General features: G+C 35.5%; 2 protein-coding genes across 4 annotated transcripts in view; one reads left to right on the top strand and one right to left on the bottom strand.

The window, feature by feature from the left end:
- Positions 1 to 11,813, bottom strand: part of LOC110450267 (potassium voltage-gated channel protein Shaker-like) — a 79,413-nt gene extending 67,600 nt beyond the window's left edge. The window contains exons 1-2 of one of the 3 annotated variants that reach the window (XM_021497719.1): positions 10,621 to 11,813; positions 5,613 to 8,961 (exon numbers count right to left, since the gene is read on the bottom strand). In XM_021497719.1, coding sequence (XP_021353394.1) covers positions 7,518 to 8,961; positions 10,621 to 10,655 — 1,479 coding nt within the window. In that variant the 5' untranslated portion in view covers positions 10,656 to 11,813 and the 3' untranslated portion in view covers positions 5,613 to 7,517. Of the gene's footprint in view, positions 1 to 5,612; positions 9,870 to 10,620 lie in introns of those variants that run through there. The other 2 variants (XM_021497720.1, XM_021497718.1) reach the window with 2 other exon arrangements.
- The window catches only part of LOC110450268 (U1 small nuclear ribonucleoprotein 70 kDa-like), a 106,836-nt gene continuing 99,727 nt past the window's right edge, over positions 10,046 to 17,154 (top strand). Inside the window, exons 1-2 of the mRNA XM_021497721.1 lie at positions 10,046 to 10,517; positions 16,397 to 16,459. Coding sequence (XP_021353396.1) covers positions 10,374 to 10,517; positions 16,397 to 16,459 — 207 coding nt within the window. The 5' untranslated portion in view covers positions 10,046 to 10,373. The remainder of the gene's footprint in view (positions 10,518 to 16,396; positions 16,460 to 17,154) is intronic.

Genomic DNA, 17,154 nt, shown 5'->3' with positions numbered 1-17,154 from the left:
CCCCCATCCTCTACCACACAATATATTCATCAGCACCTATATATAACACCAGGCCAGACTAGGGCACTCATAGTTTCCAGTCAACAACCTTCTGTTATCAGAGCAAAACTCCCATCTCAATAACGTTTACCAATATATCTGCTTAAATTTTGGTCTTTATTTATATTACGACAATTATGAAGCAATTTAAGCTTATTTTCATCACTCTAGTTGGTCAAATGGCAGCACAAAGGGTAATTCTCAATGTGAGAGGAAACTGGAGTACAAGGAGAAACCCACAAGGACGAGCAGATGACCCAATACCTTTATCATGTCTGATTGGGAATCTAACCCAGGCCAACTATCTGTACAAGTGTACTGATAGGTTTTGATATTTGACCTGCTCCGCGACCCCTCTGCCAAATTTCTCTTGCTGCTATTCCTCCCCATCCCAAGATTGTTTGTTTTGAACCAATTACAAGTATGTTTATTTCAGTCAACAATCTACAACTCAATACAGAATTCTCAGTACTGTATGTATAACCCTCTATCCCATTTCTCTCAGCCAACCTTACTATCAGTATCATTTATAAACAACCTTCACCCCCCCACCCCTCTCCGGTCTCACCCAATTTTAAAGAAACTTTCTAAACACTTATCATTATCATATTCTATAATGAAAGGAAATGATGGGAGCCAATATCATATTCTATAATGAAAGGAAATGGCAGCCAAATTCTTTTCATGAAATAACTTTTTTTCTGATTATGCATATGTTTCACTTTCTTTCACTTAAATTTTAACATGGGAACCTGTCAAAAGGTTTCTGTTTACATTATATCAGATTGTCCATGACCCTTAATTATAAGATAGGTCTCACCCACTGGAAATGTAGTGTTTCCCTACTCTTAATGAAGGAAGACACCAATTTTTGGTTTCTAACTCGTTCACCCCCGAATTTCATAATGAATTATTCCAAACTTTGAATTGGAAGAGTTCAAATGTGTCTTCAGGGGTAAATGAGTTAATATCAAGTGTTAGGTAATAGCATGACGTGGAAAAATGAGCAATGTGTGTTAGTTATCAAATCACAGATCCTGAGGGCACAAACTTATATGTTTGACCAGAACATCCATTATATATATTGGTATCATCACAGGTATAGAGACAGGACACAATCTTCAAAATGTATTTGGCCTAAATGATATCAAAAGTAAAGAGACAGGACACAGTAAATATATAAATTTGGCCTGATCAACAATATCAGAAGTAAAAGAGACAAGACACCAATATAAATGTATTTGGCCCGTACAATATCCATATCCCCTCGGTACTTATCAGAGTATGTACAGACAGGACACAAAATTATCAAGATATTGGGAAATTAAGTATAGAGAAAGGACACAAACATATTAATGTGTTTGGCCAAAACAATATCTATATTACATTGGTTCTTACCGGAGTATCCAAACAGGACACAAAATTAGCAAGGTATTTGGCAAATGAAGTATAAAGAAAGGACACACATATATTAATGTGTTTGGCCTAAACAATATCTATATTACATTGGTTCTTACCGGAGTATTCAAACAGGACACAAAATTAGCAAGGTTTTTGGCAAATGAAGTATAGAGAAAGGACACACATATTAATTTGTTTGGCCTAAACAACATGTGTTTGTACTCATCATACAATTGGTATACACAAAACCAATGCTTAACTGTTGACAGTTTTAGGAAAATCTGCAGAAAAATACTTCCAATACAACCTAAACTCATGATTGTCAACAATACTATAAAAACAAACATTGTTGAATGACATTTAGCAAAATTCATATACATTTGTAGTAATCTGGTCCAGGAAGGTTCCATGTTCAACATCAGGGAGGTAAGAATTTCTGGTGGGGCTTTTTTTGCAGTTAACAAGTTTACATTAGAATAAAATCCCACGTTTTTTTATCTACAATAAATAAACATTGAATAAAAGCCCACGTTTTGTGAATTTGAAGCAAGACCTACATGCACGTTTATCGGTTTAAAGGGTATCTATAACCTTAATGTTGAAAGGGCGTTTTCTTTGTGTTTCATGCCCTTAGAGTCCAGATAACCTTAAGGATCTCGGCCCATTGCAGGCACAACAAAAGGGCTTCCACTAGGGTTTTTCTTATATAAAAAGTTGAGTCCTAAAGGTTATTGTGTTTTTGGAGAGCCGTTTGGCCAGAGCTCTTCTGATGACCAGGCAGCTAATATAGGTTGGTAATTAGTGCCACAGTATCACAATCTGAGGTTCAGGGTTCAAATCCGATGGTCTAAGCCTGGCTGATTTTTTGTACACTTAGAACATAAATGAGTTATCAAAGCTGCAATAGTTATGCCAGAAGTTTCCAATACATACATGCAGTTACAGTTTTTGGCAGTGGTCCAGGGGTCCTTAAGTTTAGTAGAATTTTAACAAGGGCGTCATCATTCACGTCTGTAAATTAAAGACTGTGGCCAATGTATAAGACCTCAGTTTGGTCAAGCTTGGGGGTCAAACCACCATTTCATAATCATGGTACATGTACAAGGAAATCTTCTAGCCAATTTGTAATGTTACAACAGACTTAAGTTTGAATTGAGCCAGTGGACTTTAGGCATGAGGGTGAAGTTTCTTGAGATGTTATAATCTTCTGCCTTTCTGATAATTATTTTTTTCAATTTCATTAATCTGTACATTTGTTAGTGTCTTTTTGATTTAGAAAATGTTCACAACATATAGAAAAGTTAGATCAATTAAACAATAAACAACTATAAATACTATGTAAAACTCAAATTAGATACAATTTTCTGATTTTTTCCTCTTTCAACATAAAGAAAATATCTTCATTATTATTTCATCAAAAAGTCATTGTGATGTATAAATGACAGTATTTTCGTAATTTGTACCATACAAAATCTGCCAGTGCTTCATGTATGGGTTGGTATGTTTGTAATTATAACCTGTATGAATTTACAATGTATCCATTATATAAGTCTGGTACAATTGAATTCGTTACATAATACTATTGTGTATAATAAGCCAAACCCAGGCTATTTACCATCTTGTTATACAGTACGAGTTCTAAGTTACATCACCGACTTTTAATATTCATGACAGCTCTGATCCAGCTAATAGTACTGGCCATAGTCCCTCTTGACTGCTAATCCCACATTGAATACCCATATCGTCAGTCTTGACCATACATGTGCATAAATATTAACCAGCCAATTTCCTTACACAAAATTCATGTTTTCCCAACAGCTTGTATATATTATAGAAACAGACATTGAAACAGACACATAAATTCATTCTGCATGAATTCTGGACAAATGATTGGATCAACTCTTACAATACCAGTGTACAAAGTACTGTTAAGCGGTCTTTTATACTGGGATGGACGTTCAACTACACTCCATCAGTTTTCCCCAAAAACATCTCAACACATTTATTAGCTACGTATTCATACTTTTTGCATTGCAGCGTTTAGTTTGAAGATCAACTCATTACTGTTTAGATTAAAATAAAAAAAGGTCACATACAAAATATTATAAAAGGAAGTATGAGATGCTAAATATTAAATATAAAATGTCCATAAACTAACAATACTTTTCTAATTATTGCCTAGGTCCCTACTTATTCTTTCCTAAAGCCAATGTGTACAAAATCTCCACAAATATTGCCACTACGGTCTTGCCAAAGATTTATTTTCAATGATCAATTACACTGCATGCGTGTAATTCTTATGATGAAAGCATAACAGCCGATACATAAGACTATTTATATTATGCATTTGAGAAAGTCTGTTGTTCGTATTGTGAGTACATATACAGACTACAGGATAATGTAATACTGTTCGACGGTTTACTCACTATACCGTTTCATTATTATGGGAAACTCATTGTTCAAAAATACAATGCCATTTAAATTTTCTATGGTGGTGGAATTCACCGGTCTGTAGTACCTACCACTATGTGTGTACCTGTTGAGCTGAGTAACAAAATGTACATACATGTAGTATAGATCTGTATTCATGAATAAAATAATTCTGGTTTTCAATGCCAATGATATACACAGTGTATTGCTAATCTCAACTTTAACTTTATGGACCTCCTCGACTTCAAGTTCCAAAATACATGTGAAATTATTTCTAAAAAAAATCAACAAAATTTCTACAGGTTCATTTTTTTTTTAGTTTAGTCAGGTTTTGAACACAAGCTTAAAGAAAATACATGGTATGGTGTACAGCTTTTTAACTCATTCACTCCTGAAATTTCATATTGAACTATTACAACTTTTGAATGGGAAGAGTTCAAATGTGTCTTCAGTGGTGAATGTGCTAAAAAGAAATGGTACTGTATACATATTTATGAATGCAAAGGCACTAAAAAAGGTAGATTCTGTTTCCCTTCCAATTTATGATTGCCAATGAACACAGTGTCGAAGGTAAAAAGGTCAGGATATTTCTATATTCCAATTTACATTTACATTTTCCAAAACATCACCTTGAGAGAAATGAATCAAAAACACTGAATATATATTTATATATAGATCTGTAAACAGGAGAACTTAAAACCTGGCTTATAATGTAAATACGATGTTAGCAATCCTGTTTGCTATACATACTGTAGTAAAATTGCCTCTCTGAAATTTTACACACAACAGGTACCCCTTGCAAAAGAAAGTCAATCTCTTCAGCTAAGCACACTTGCCTTGTAAAATTCTGCAAGGTTCTCTAGTAAAATTATACTAGGATCACTTTTATTGTGTGTATGTGCACCAGAATATTCTTTAAAGTAACTGCATCCATCCGTAATCAAACAGAAATTAGCGGTGAATAGGTTGAAAATAGATTCTATCCTGTGAAATAAAATATCACACTCATATATATATTATATAAACACAAAACTAGTCTAACTATGATATGAAGAAATGGTCTAAACTAAAATTGAGGTCAAAATGACTGAATTACAAAAATTTAAAAATTAATGTACCAACTTATATTTTAAAGACAAAAATAAAAAGGAAAATCAATTATACAGAACCTGTTTTCCAAAACAAGAAACTGTCTCATTCAAAGAACATGTAAATTGCATTACCAAATACCAAACAATAGCCCCATAAAGGTATATATGTACATCACAAGTATCAATATAACAATGGAAGCTTGGGTGATTTTGTTTCCGTTGTACAAAGATGTACATGGACATAGGGTTGTGTTACAATGTTTCATTAAGTTTGTTCGAACTCCTCATTATCCAAACACACCAACCGACTTTTTTCCATTTATAATGTACACACTATCATTGTCAGGTCTTTTTTTCCGTCAGCGACAAAATAATTTGTTGATACTACTTTAATTTAACATACTGAAGATTGGAATTGGATCAGATTCAAGGTTTGAATTACCAAGAAGATATAATTAATGAAATTGCTTGTTGACCTAGAAAAACATCAACTAACATGTGCGTTCAAGACTGAAGGGTGTTGCATTACAAGGAGTCGCTTAACTCATTCACCCCTGAACTATTCCAACCTGTGAAACGGAAGCGTTCAAATGTGTCTTCAGGGGTGAATGAGCTGATGGATAAAATGTAACTCTAAGAAATTGTACTCACCACTTTGATGAAATGACGAAACTGTTGATCCATAGGTGCGAAGATCTTGTTCGTATACTGTTGTCATCATTGCATTTTTGTTCCTTCGCTGTACTTCCATGTTCTAGCATAAAGAATCTTTGCGGCAAATGGGAATTTTAACTTTGTATTTGAATTATACTCCTGATCCACGAAACTAACTGAGTGGTTCTTTGAAGGAAAAAAAAAAATGCAGGAAAAAAATATCTTGAAACGTCATATTTCGCCTGTAATTCAGACATAAGATTATCAATAATGCATTAAGATACCAAAATTTAAAAAAAACTGCATAGATTTATATAGTGCATCAATTTCCACTATCCTTAATATGTGCAATAAAGATGCTATTTATATATATATATATGGTACAACTGTTTTTGGTGTTTCCCCCCCTATATTTATGAAGAATGGAATCGATTGACTGTTCTTGCAGTCTAAAATATCTATATACAAATACACGATATATATTAATGTAATATATATGTTACATTTTCATAAGATCTTCGATTGGGAAGCACATTTCTTCAGCACTCAGTTTTCTCTGTTTAGAATAGTATACATCCCAGCTTGAATCCCTAATTCTTAATGACAATGTATATTTCAACTTGTCAAAACATTCTATTCAATTTCTTGGTTTAATATCCGGTTTTGGAAAGTTGATGTCTTCGACGATCTCAAACACACCTCCGATTGGAATCTCATTACGTTGTTTTACTTCTGTGTATTTTATATTAATCCATATAACTTTAATCCAAAATGACACAGCATCTTTCAAAATGTAAACAATGAAATCTGCGTCATTCACACTCTTCTAGGAGTCATTACGGTATCTGATATATATCACACGGGAAAGATGGTTGGCAAGTGTTCCGAGATTAGAACAGTTGTTCTGATCGCAGGCTGGGATCTCCACATGGAAATGATGATGAGTAATGATAGCTAATTAATATCACGTTGGGGAATATAACAATAAAAAAAATCACTGTATCTTGGTTGCAGGCTTGCAGTGCACATACATATATTGTTCCACCAATGATTCGGATGCGTCTCCTCAGGAGGCCATTTGCAATCGTTAATGGTGTTGCAAGTTTTTCCACGTATGTATATATATCTATACATATACATATGCAGCAACCTCCGGAGTAAGGAGACAGGGTTTGTTTCCCTCGGTAGTGCAAATGTCATGTACGTCATTCTCCACTCTGGAACGGAGGGAGGGAGGGGTATAGGAATGGTAACAGATTGGTTTTTTGTTCATGGTGTATCATCGCAAGTCAAATGATGACCAGTCCAACATCGTTTAGCGTTCACAAAACAGGTCTTCCACAGTAAAATGTCTCCATGACAAGATTCTCACATCTTTAAATCCATGTGAAGCTGTTAAACTTCCATAAAAACACACATCATTGAAAAGGCTACTGAATGGAACGAATACACTTTGGTCAAATGTCAACATCACAAATAAAAATATCACGTAATTTGGATATAGTTTGTTTTTGAATTCACACCGTTGTTTTTTAGTGATGGTTTTCAAGTTCTTCGTCCTTCAGTTAATCCAGTCTTCCACAACGAATTATCCTTTATGTCACTGACTTCACATGCTACCACATACAGTGATAAGTTCTTTGAGGAGTTTCTCTGTCTTTCCTAATATCACAAGTCCAGACGTCCAATGTCAATTCACTCCGTAGAATTTCATTTTGAAAGTAGATTGTCATTTCTTGTCACTATTATTCACTTCTAGTATGGAGACCATATATATATACATATATATTAAATATATATATACAATTATATACTGTTCGCACCTTGACAATGTTCACCATGCATTTACAACGATGGTTTCTTTTCATCACAATGTCCGAAAAATATAAGGTGTTGCTTTAGTCAAACATCCGTTTCAATACTTAGGTTATTTATGCTGGAAGGATTGTTCACTTTGCTGGTATGGTTCTCTTTTGGTCGGTCGTTGCTCAGATTGAAGCTACTACCTTCTTCCATTTCCATCATATTGTCAGAGCCACTATAATTAGAAGCCAGTGAATTCTTCTTGCTGTTTGAAAAGTTTGGACAGGATTGTACATGATGGTATGAGGACTTGTCATCTCCTTCTGTTTCTCTATGATAAAAGTAATTAAAGTTGGACACAATGACAGGCACTGGCAATGCAATGGTCAACACACCGGCAATGGCACACAATGAACCCACGAGTTTACCCCACACTCCTATAGGCCGCATGTCACCATATCCAACTGTCGTCATAGTGACAACAGCCCACCAGAATGCGTCCGGTATACTTCGAAAATGACTCAGTTCTGCATCAGCTTCAGCAAAGTATACCGCACTTGAGAACAAAATAACACCAATAAAAAGGAAGAAAATGAGCAGTCCAAGTTCTCTCATACTGGCCTTTAATGTCTGTCCCAAGATTTGAAGACCTTTAGAATGCCTTGATAATTTAAATATTCTGAAAACCCTAACTAATCTTATGACCCTCAAAATGGCTAACGACATTGCCTGGTTATTGCTTTTGCTCTCATCTGCGATCACCGTACCAAGCGTAATAAAGTATGGAATGATTGCCACGATATCAATGAAATTCATAATATTTTTGAAGAAACACAGCTTGTTGGGACAGGAAGCGTAACGTACAAGCAATTCAAATGTGAACCATATAATACAACATGTTTCTATGATGAAAAATGGCTCATTGAACTTGGGAATATCATCTTCCTCTATCTTTTCTGAGGTATTTGATCCTGCTGTTTGGTTAACTAACCTGTAATGTTTGAATTCTGGTAATGTTTCTAAGCAAAAGATCACAATGGATAAAAGGATCACTAGCACTGAAAAGATAGCTATCAGTCGGGCTGCGGTTGAGCTTTCTGGGTACTCAAATAGAAGCCATACCCGTCTTTGGAATTCATTCTGAGGTAAAGGTCTTTCTTCCTCCTTAATAAATCCTTCATCTTCCCTGAATTTTTCAATTGCATGTTCACCAAGTTCATAAAATTTCATTTCCTCCGAAAAGACATCCAGAGGAACATTAACAGGCCTACGGAGTCTGCCCCCACTTTGGTAATAGTATAGAATTGCATCGAAACAAGGCCGATTCCTGTCGAAAAAGTACTCATTTCGAAGCGGGTCATAGTAACGGTTTCGTTTTTGTGGGTTACCTAATAGTGTCTCTGGAAACTGGTTGAGAGTTTTCAGTTGAGTTTCGAACCGGAGACCACTGACGTTTATCACCACTCGTTCACAGCACTCATAATCACTGCCGTGTCCCTGTGGACCCATTCCGTCGTCATCATCGGAAGGCTTTGGATAGGACCTGGAATTTTGAAGACAATCGTGATTGTTTTTCGACAGAAGTGGTCGTTGTGAACTGTGTATTACATTATAACTAGGTGGACCTCCATTGCCATGAGGATCAAAACCTACCATAGCAGCCTCCATACTTGATGATTTTAGTGTATTTTCTTTATATAAATCCTTCACACAAAAAGTTTTGAGAACTATCACAGTTCACTGTTTTGAAGTTTATAAAGTAGAACTTTAAATCACATGCTTGGTTTTCTGTGTTCATTCATTGTTGATAATACTGAGTGAATGACAATGCCATTCAACGTAGTTGAACTGATACTGAAAATGCCAAACACCGCAACAATGAATGAACATATTATATACCCCAGTCTTCTATAGTATTTACCAAAATGTTCTACAAATATGGCCGACCAAAATTAATCTTTATCACAAATATTATTGAAATTCAATTCGTTGGTGAAAATGAAAAATCAAACCAAGCATGTCACGGTTCAAGTCGAAAAAAGTCTAACGGTAAATCACTCCGGGCTCCGTTTATAAACACCCGTACAAATTCCGGTCCAGAAGAATGAAAAAGATGAAAATCACCAAACTTTGCAACGATCAGTAATACCTGTCGTTATACAATACATAGCTATGGTAGATACTAATCCTGCAGGCAGTAAGGATAGCTTCTGTACACAAATCAGTCTAAAATGTCAGCTTCGTCTGCAAGCACGATAAACTGTGTCTTGATAATCGAGGGAGATTTTCCATTAAAATCCGAATCAGTAGTGGTGACTGTTATGCCTTTTCTACATGCATGGAGGTAGTAGGTTTGGATACACATGCTAAAACTCAATTGCAATTAACAACAAACCGTAATTCATGCAAAGTTTTCGCCCGCTACCTCCGTTCTGTTTACTCTAGGTTGACACGAATCTTGATAATTCATGCACATGTTTGCTAGTACTGTCAAATCGATCGACCAATGAAATTTGGTTTAACATCGAGGCTTGGAGATACCGACAGACGAAAATAACTTCTAACAGGTGCTTCTGAGTTCCAGCTAAATTATGCTTAGTACATGAATATTTATATGGCTATCCTACTTTTTGTTTCTGATAACATAGCACACGATTCACTTAGTGTAATATACAAATAACATTGGATTAAAATATATTTATCAGATCAGTGTTTGAGAAATTATTTACTGCGGATGGAAGCTTACCACATTCCCAGTGGTACGTCATCAAAAGCTTAGACAATTTAAACGTAGTTCAGACGTTGTGTGCGCTGTTTTCAGGGAGAAGGTAAAAAACATGTGCAGCACAAAAGCCCGGTGAGATGCGTGGAAAATAATTGATTGTGAGGGTCGATAAAGGAAACAACATTTGAAAAAACACTAACAACTAAAAAGAAGCAAAGCATCTAAGAAAAATGACTGCATTTTTACCACCAAATCTACTCGCACTTTTCGCCGCTAGAGACCCCATAACATATCTACCACCGGCTGACAAACAAAGCCACGAGAAGAAAAGGGTGCCTTACGGCGGAGTGGCAGTATTTCTTAACGAGTTTGAGGTAATTTTACATTGCTATATTTTACATATATTGTCATAGCATGAAATATTTTAGCATGAAATTCACATAAATGTTTGTCAAACACATACAATGCTACACTTACAATGTTTCCAAAATGGCGGACACCAGGGTTGCCATAATAATTTCAGCATGTGATCTGTGTGCCAAGTCGAGTAGCAGATTACCGAGAATATAAATCCTCGATATAACACACGAAATTTCAAGCAGCTCACGTCATTTTAGTGCACAGCTTTGTTAAAACCAGCAGCAGCAGCGGTGACACAATCAGTGATGTGATGTATACCATTCCTACTCTGTCCTCTTACATTTCCAACAGAGATTGAACGAGATACATCTTTCCACATCGACTCGGCTAGTACACCAATGCACACCAGAAAATCAGTAATGGTACACTCCGCTCACATCGTTAATGTTTACATTCTCTTTGGTATCTGTGAATGATAATCTAAGGATGGGAGTCTCCTCTTGTCACTAATTGCAAGCCTCTGCTATCGGGGCTGAGCTGATGCCTGTATGTATAAATAATTCACACATTCCTCCTGCTAGCTTAGCATAATTTAATTGAACCTTTCCACCTTTGGAGAAATTCTGATTGATCTCTCCTCCACATAACAATAATCCCAGGTGTTTTTTAGCTGGTACTACTCTACAAGCCCTAGTGATAAAGGATTCGTAAGGATTTCAGAATAGGGTTTGTTTGCGTTATTTTTAGTGGCAAATTTGTTTTAACTGAAACAGTTACATGTACAGACTACACACAAGTAACAGAGAAAGAGCCCAAAATCAATGGTACAACCTGCAATGCGCAATTACCACCTCCGAATGGAGATACTCTGTGTGACACGCTAACGGCTCTAAAATTGATTTCCCGGTGCATATATATCTAATGTTTGTTCTTCGGTTTGAACAATTGGTAGGGTTATTGAAGACATTTAGTACTGTTGCAATTATCACTGGACTGGAACGTGTGCTTAAAAAATGACTGGAGCTGGAGAGATAGGGATTTTTCGGTCTCTAATAATAAAAAAAATGCAGTGTAGAAACCAAAGGTAGCTATTGATCTGTACTGCCAGAAAAGAAAACAGCTTACAGTGCATAGATTAACACACTAATTACTTGAATTAGGTGTAAAGACAGATTGAAAGTAACATGAAAGCCAATAAAATGAGGAGGGTCCGGCACTTACCTTGGATAGGGCTGTTGGTCGAGCAGTGGCGTGGTTGTGTCGTCTTTCGAGTCCAGACAGTCATCATTATTTAGGTGACAATTTTTGTTGGCAATGTCTTGTGTAATGCCAACAACTATTATTGCGTCACATTTTCCATTGTTGCCTCCACCTGTACTGATGGTGTCATTATATGAAGGCGGGTTCGAGTCAGGCGAGGAAACTGGTGGAGATGTGGACACGTCTTGTCTTTGGGACTGTTGTTGTTGGTCTTTACACGTTTGTTTTTCAGTTGATTTTTGTTGCATTTTGAAAATATTTGGAAGACATGTTGATTTACTACTATCCTCACCTCCTCCACCTCCACCTCGAGATGAATCAGAAACGGAACTCGACCTTCCACTATTTGGTGCAGATTTACTTCTCCGTATCCGTCTTGCTGCCTGAACTCTCTCTAATCGTTGTGATTCAACAGCGTCGAGGTCTTTAGGCTGAAGAAGAAAGACAGAAGAATTGTCAGCTATTACAAATGAGTTGGATAATGAGCATAGTCCAGTTAATAAAGTATGCGACTTTTACCTGTGTGGTTCAGTCACTGGTGTCAAAAGACTCTGAAAATCTTATAGGAATAGTACAGTAGTATAGTTCAACTTGAATGTTGAGTGTGGTGTGTGTGTGTGCATTATAATGGTGTGTACCGGTCTAGAGAGAAGGCGATATATTGATTAGCCCAAGTAAAGAAGGAAAGTCAGTGAATTTTACATATCTATCTGGTAGCGTGCATTCCTTGATAAATTGTCTCCGGCAAATTTAATTTATGGTCGGCGTGGAAGGGGATTTTTTTTTTATCTCCGTTAATTTAAGCAGGGGGCCATTTTGGTCCTATAAGGTGTATTAGACCTAACACATTAAAACCCAATGGTCAAATGTAGACAGTTTTGAGGAAAGTTTTGTTTATTTACTTACTGAAACTTGGACAGGTTAGATGTGTATTTATTGTGTTAGCATGTAGTCATCTGTCTGTCTACCGGTAATCAAGCATTGTTTGTAAACCAACAGAGTTCTACAGCTGAAGAAGGGCTATTTATGATTATTGACGATCTTTTTGTTCATGTATACAAATTTTGGGGAAATGCTAAAAGTAAAGAAAAATCGCCAGCGACGAGAGAACAAAGTCTGACATTCTCAATCAATACTGCCTGTAGCAGCTCTGTGCTTTGTTTGCGTGATTTTAAAGTCAATATGTGCAGACAAATATATTTAGCCATATGTAATCAATATTGCAGGAGATTATGTGTATAGGGTATATGTTTCAGGAAGAATAACTGCTGTCAGATGTTTATGTCAGTCTCGCTGCATTAAAGGAATGTTATAATATGCTCATGTGAAATCCATATATATACATATATTAAAATATGTTGCATCATACTTTTGGACAGAAACGTATTGAATAGAAAACTGATAGAACAACATTTAAATCAATGGTATTGATGCAAAGTTACCTAATTATTTACAATAGTGTAACATGCGCTGCTTTATAGAAACAGTAGGGACAAGATGTACGGACAACAATGAAAAATGATTTAATCATTCCCTAATTTAACGCTTGATTTTCTCAAGTCAGTGTCACTTCCGAGTGGTACTTTTGATATATTGTTACAATTTTTAATTGTACAAAACTTCAAATGAAGACAAACTGTTGTGGATGGAAACATGCAATTCAAAAAGTTTATTTGATATCAATTTGTTTTTTAATTAATGACTATAGCAGTACGTTTGTATACTGTATTTACATTTTTTTTTAATTTTTTCTTTATTTAAATTGCTTAAAGCTTCAGCATGTACCTGTGATTATAAGCAGATTAGTTATGTATATAGGTATACTCTATAAATAATTCCAAACAATGCCCAAAATTTACCTGAGCATGCATTTTTGTTTCTTAAATAGATAGATAAATGAGATGGTATACAAGTTGTGGTTGATACTTATTAATCTACTGGTTCCCCTTTGCATCATTCCATGGACCCCTATTAGTTACCCTCCCTCGAAACAACATACATACACACACATGTGAAATTGTCCCCCCCCCCCACCCACCCTCTCTCTCCTTCTGTTTACTGTGTTTTAAGGTCCTTACCTGTGCTATTTTCTACATGCCCCAATTCCCTCTTCATTTCACCCCCTCCCTCTATTTTCTGTTTATTGTATCTTGTGATGGTATCTTCATGTGATTTCACCTGTTTACTGTTGATCTGCTACTGTGTTTCTGGGTATTTACCTGTGTTGTAATTACCTGGTTGAGTGTGTCAATCCCCCTCTTTAAGGTATCTATTCTTTTTTATCAAAACAGATTACATGTACTTGCTTTAACTGGGTACACCATGTAAAAAATGAATTATTTGCTTTGGGCTTTGGTGATGTATGGTTAAGCCAATCGTCGACTAATGTTAAATTAATTTTACCGCTTATTCGTCAAAGAATTTTTGACCAAGGCCAACAACATTTAAGAGGTTTACTAGAGACTTCCTCTAAGTGTTTTTTATACAAGTGTATCGTAGACCACTTTTCCATTCAGTATTATTTAACCAAATATATTCCTAAGAATTATAGAATTAGTCTAACAAAGTTACGAATGTCTGCACATTCATTAGCAATCGAGACCGGTAGATATCGCAACGTTATTCGAGAACAGAGATATTGTACGAACTGTAATTCGGCTACAGAAGTCGAAGATGAATACCATTTTATTCTGATATGTAAAACCTACCAAAACTTAAGAAGTCGCCTTATTAAAAAGTACTACTGGAAAAAGCCATCCATGTTTAAATTTATACAATTATTGTGTGTTAACAATACTAAGGAATTATGTCAACTTGGTAAATATATTTTTGAAGCTAATAAGTTAAGAATCTAATTTATTTACTCCACTCTCTCACTGTATATTGTGAGCCGTGTTATTGTGTATATTATGCATTGTATTGATATGTTTGTACTGATGGGCCGTAAGGCCGAAAGTTAATAAATGAATTGAATCTACCTGTATTGTCATATGTATTTTACCTGTGTTCTTACGTGTGATTGTGTTGTTACATGTTATTTTCCCTATTTACTTGATAATTTGCTATTCTAGGTCTTTATCTGTGTAATCAACAGGTAACCCTCCAACACCACCCAAAACCATCTCCATGTTTACTGTATGCCTGCAGCCACTCTTTGCCTCCAGCTCTTTTTACCTGTGATGGTCTCCATCCTTATTATTTACCTGTATTGAACACCCTGCCTGCCTATTCACCATTTGCCACCCCCAACTGTTTTCCTGGGGTTCTGTTTACTGGGGCTACAGGAGGCTTGACCCATTTTTACTGGGGCTACTGTGTCCATCATCCCACTTGTTTATTGGAGGCTAGTAACTTGTTACATATTCACCCCTGAAATTTCATAATGAACTATACACATCTTTAAATTGGAAGAGTTCAACTGTGTCTTCAGGGTTGAATAAGTAAATGATTTCCGTATGAAGAGTACCTGGTCTGCATGTATTTGATATTCCTATTCCGAGCTACTGGTTGTGTGGTAGTTCAGTTACTGTTGTAGCAATAATTTCATTACTTTTAACTTTCATACTTGCCAATTTTTGAAATGTTTGTGGGGGAGATTACACAACAATTTTTAATGGCATTTTTTAAATTGTTCTTTTAGATGAAATTATCAGATCTTAGAAAATAGGAATAGTTTAGCAAAATCACTGGTTGAAAATGTTCAATTTTAGGGTAGAAATCGAGAATCTCCCTCCAAAATAGGGAGAGTTGGCAGGTATGAACCTTTACCTTTACTTATTGTCTGCGAAGTTTAAAAGTGTACTTTCCCTAGCAAAATAGTTCTGCATTATCCCACTATTAATTAAATATGAAGAATATCTTCCCAATTTGAATATAAATCATTCCATATTTCCAATTCCTGTTGTAAAATTTTGGTAGACAAAATTCTACAAGTTGATACATACAAACACATCTTTAACCTATATGGAAACCTGTTGATAAACTCTTGAACTGTTCCCTGTTATTAACTTGTACCACTTGTGTGCTTCAGCAGCTGGACCGTTATCTACTCCAAACAGGAGATTATCTTGTTTGTTTTGACTGACTGACATCTTCCCTCCCATCTACACCTCTATTCCATTACACCGCTTGATAAATAAAACTACATTTCAGGATTATAGTTGGAACTTATGTCAATTTGATTAGAATTACAAATTCCCATTGATTCTATATGCAACATATCAATAAATTGGAGGGATGAGATTTAAAAGTTTTGAATTAATGTTATAAAGTTATTTTTCAGAGTTGACAACATGGTTAGTAATGACACGCCAATGGATATATCTAAAAAATATATTGTACATGCACATTCCTAAAATATGTACTTTGTAATAAACTGTTCCCCGTGGATTTTATAGGTATATATTTTATATAGATTTTTAAGTCTTTTTACCCCCGTATAAAATTTGAGTACAAGCAACTATTTTAGGGTCATAACACTTTCATCTAGGGGTTTTAGGAACAATGAATAAGTGCAGTATTCCTGTTATATGTGATGTCATTAGCCAATGTTGGTGTTATTTTGAGGCCTGTTATTTCTAGTACTGAAAATGCAATTTATTTCCTATTTTGATTTTACTTTTTATTTCCACAGGATCCTAAAGACACACCACCTCCAACACGAGTGGAGACAAAGGATGAACGGAAAGAAAGGAAGGTGAGCAACATTCTTGTTTGCCTTTGTTTTATTCTTTTCAAAGTAAAATACGAAGTTACTTGTTATGCTATAACTGTTTACGTCAGGGGTTTAAACATATTTTGTTGAAAGTTTTGTAGGTGAGTATAAAGCCTACTTGCTTAATCAATTTATGACAAGAGTCTTTTTCTTTAATTTGATACAAAAAATAAAAAATAATTAACATAATGGCAGAATACAGAAATTTATGGGGGAAGGGGTGGGTGGGTATGAACATAATAATCATATACAACATTACAATCAACCCTTCTGGAGAAACACTGCTGATGATATGAAACTTTAACAAGACTTCTAGTGCTAAAACTGACTTGGTACAAAATCCAGTCTGTGAGCACAGTACTATTGCACCAAAATGACCTTGGGGTGCAGATCCGTAAAAACTATTTGCATCTTTATTTTCTTGGTCTAAAATCATTCTGTTCTGACATAACCATCAATCATAAACGCAGCCCATCCCTTCAATGTATAAAACACACACACACTCTCGCCATTTTAAATTATATGTGGAACTGTCTTGGACATCAGTATCAAATTCATGTACACGTCTTAAAACAAAACATGAGGGCTTCTTATTCAATCGGTGACATCAGACATTGTTTGTAAAAACAAGTTCAATAATGTGTTTATTTGTGGATCGATTTGCAGTTTCCTTTGCC

The sequence above is a fragment of the Mizuhopecten yessoensis genome, unplaced genomic scaffold (assembly GCF_002113885.1).
Source record: "Mizuhopecten yessoensis strain PY_sf001 unplaced genomic scaffold, ASM211388v2 scaffold5141, whole genome shotgun sequence".
Lineage (NCBI taxonomy): Eukaryota > Metazoa > Mollusca > Bivalvia > Pectinida > Pectinidae > Mizuhopecten > Mizuhopecten yessoensis.
Note: the sequence above shows the minus strand (reverse complement) of the source record. Positions and strands in the feature narration are given on the sequence as shown.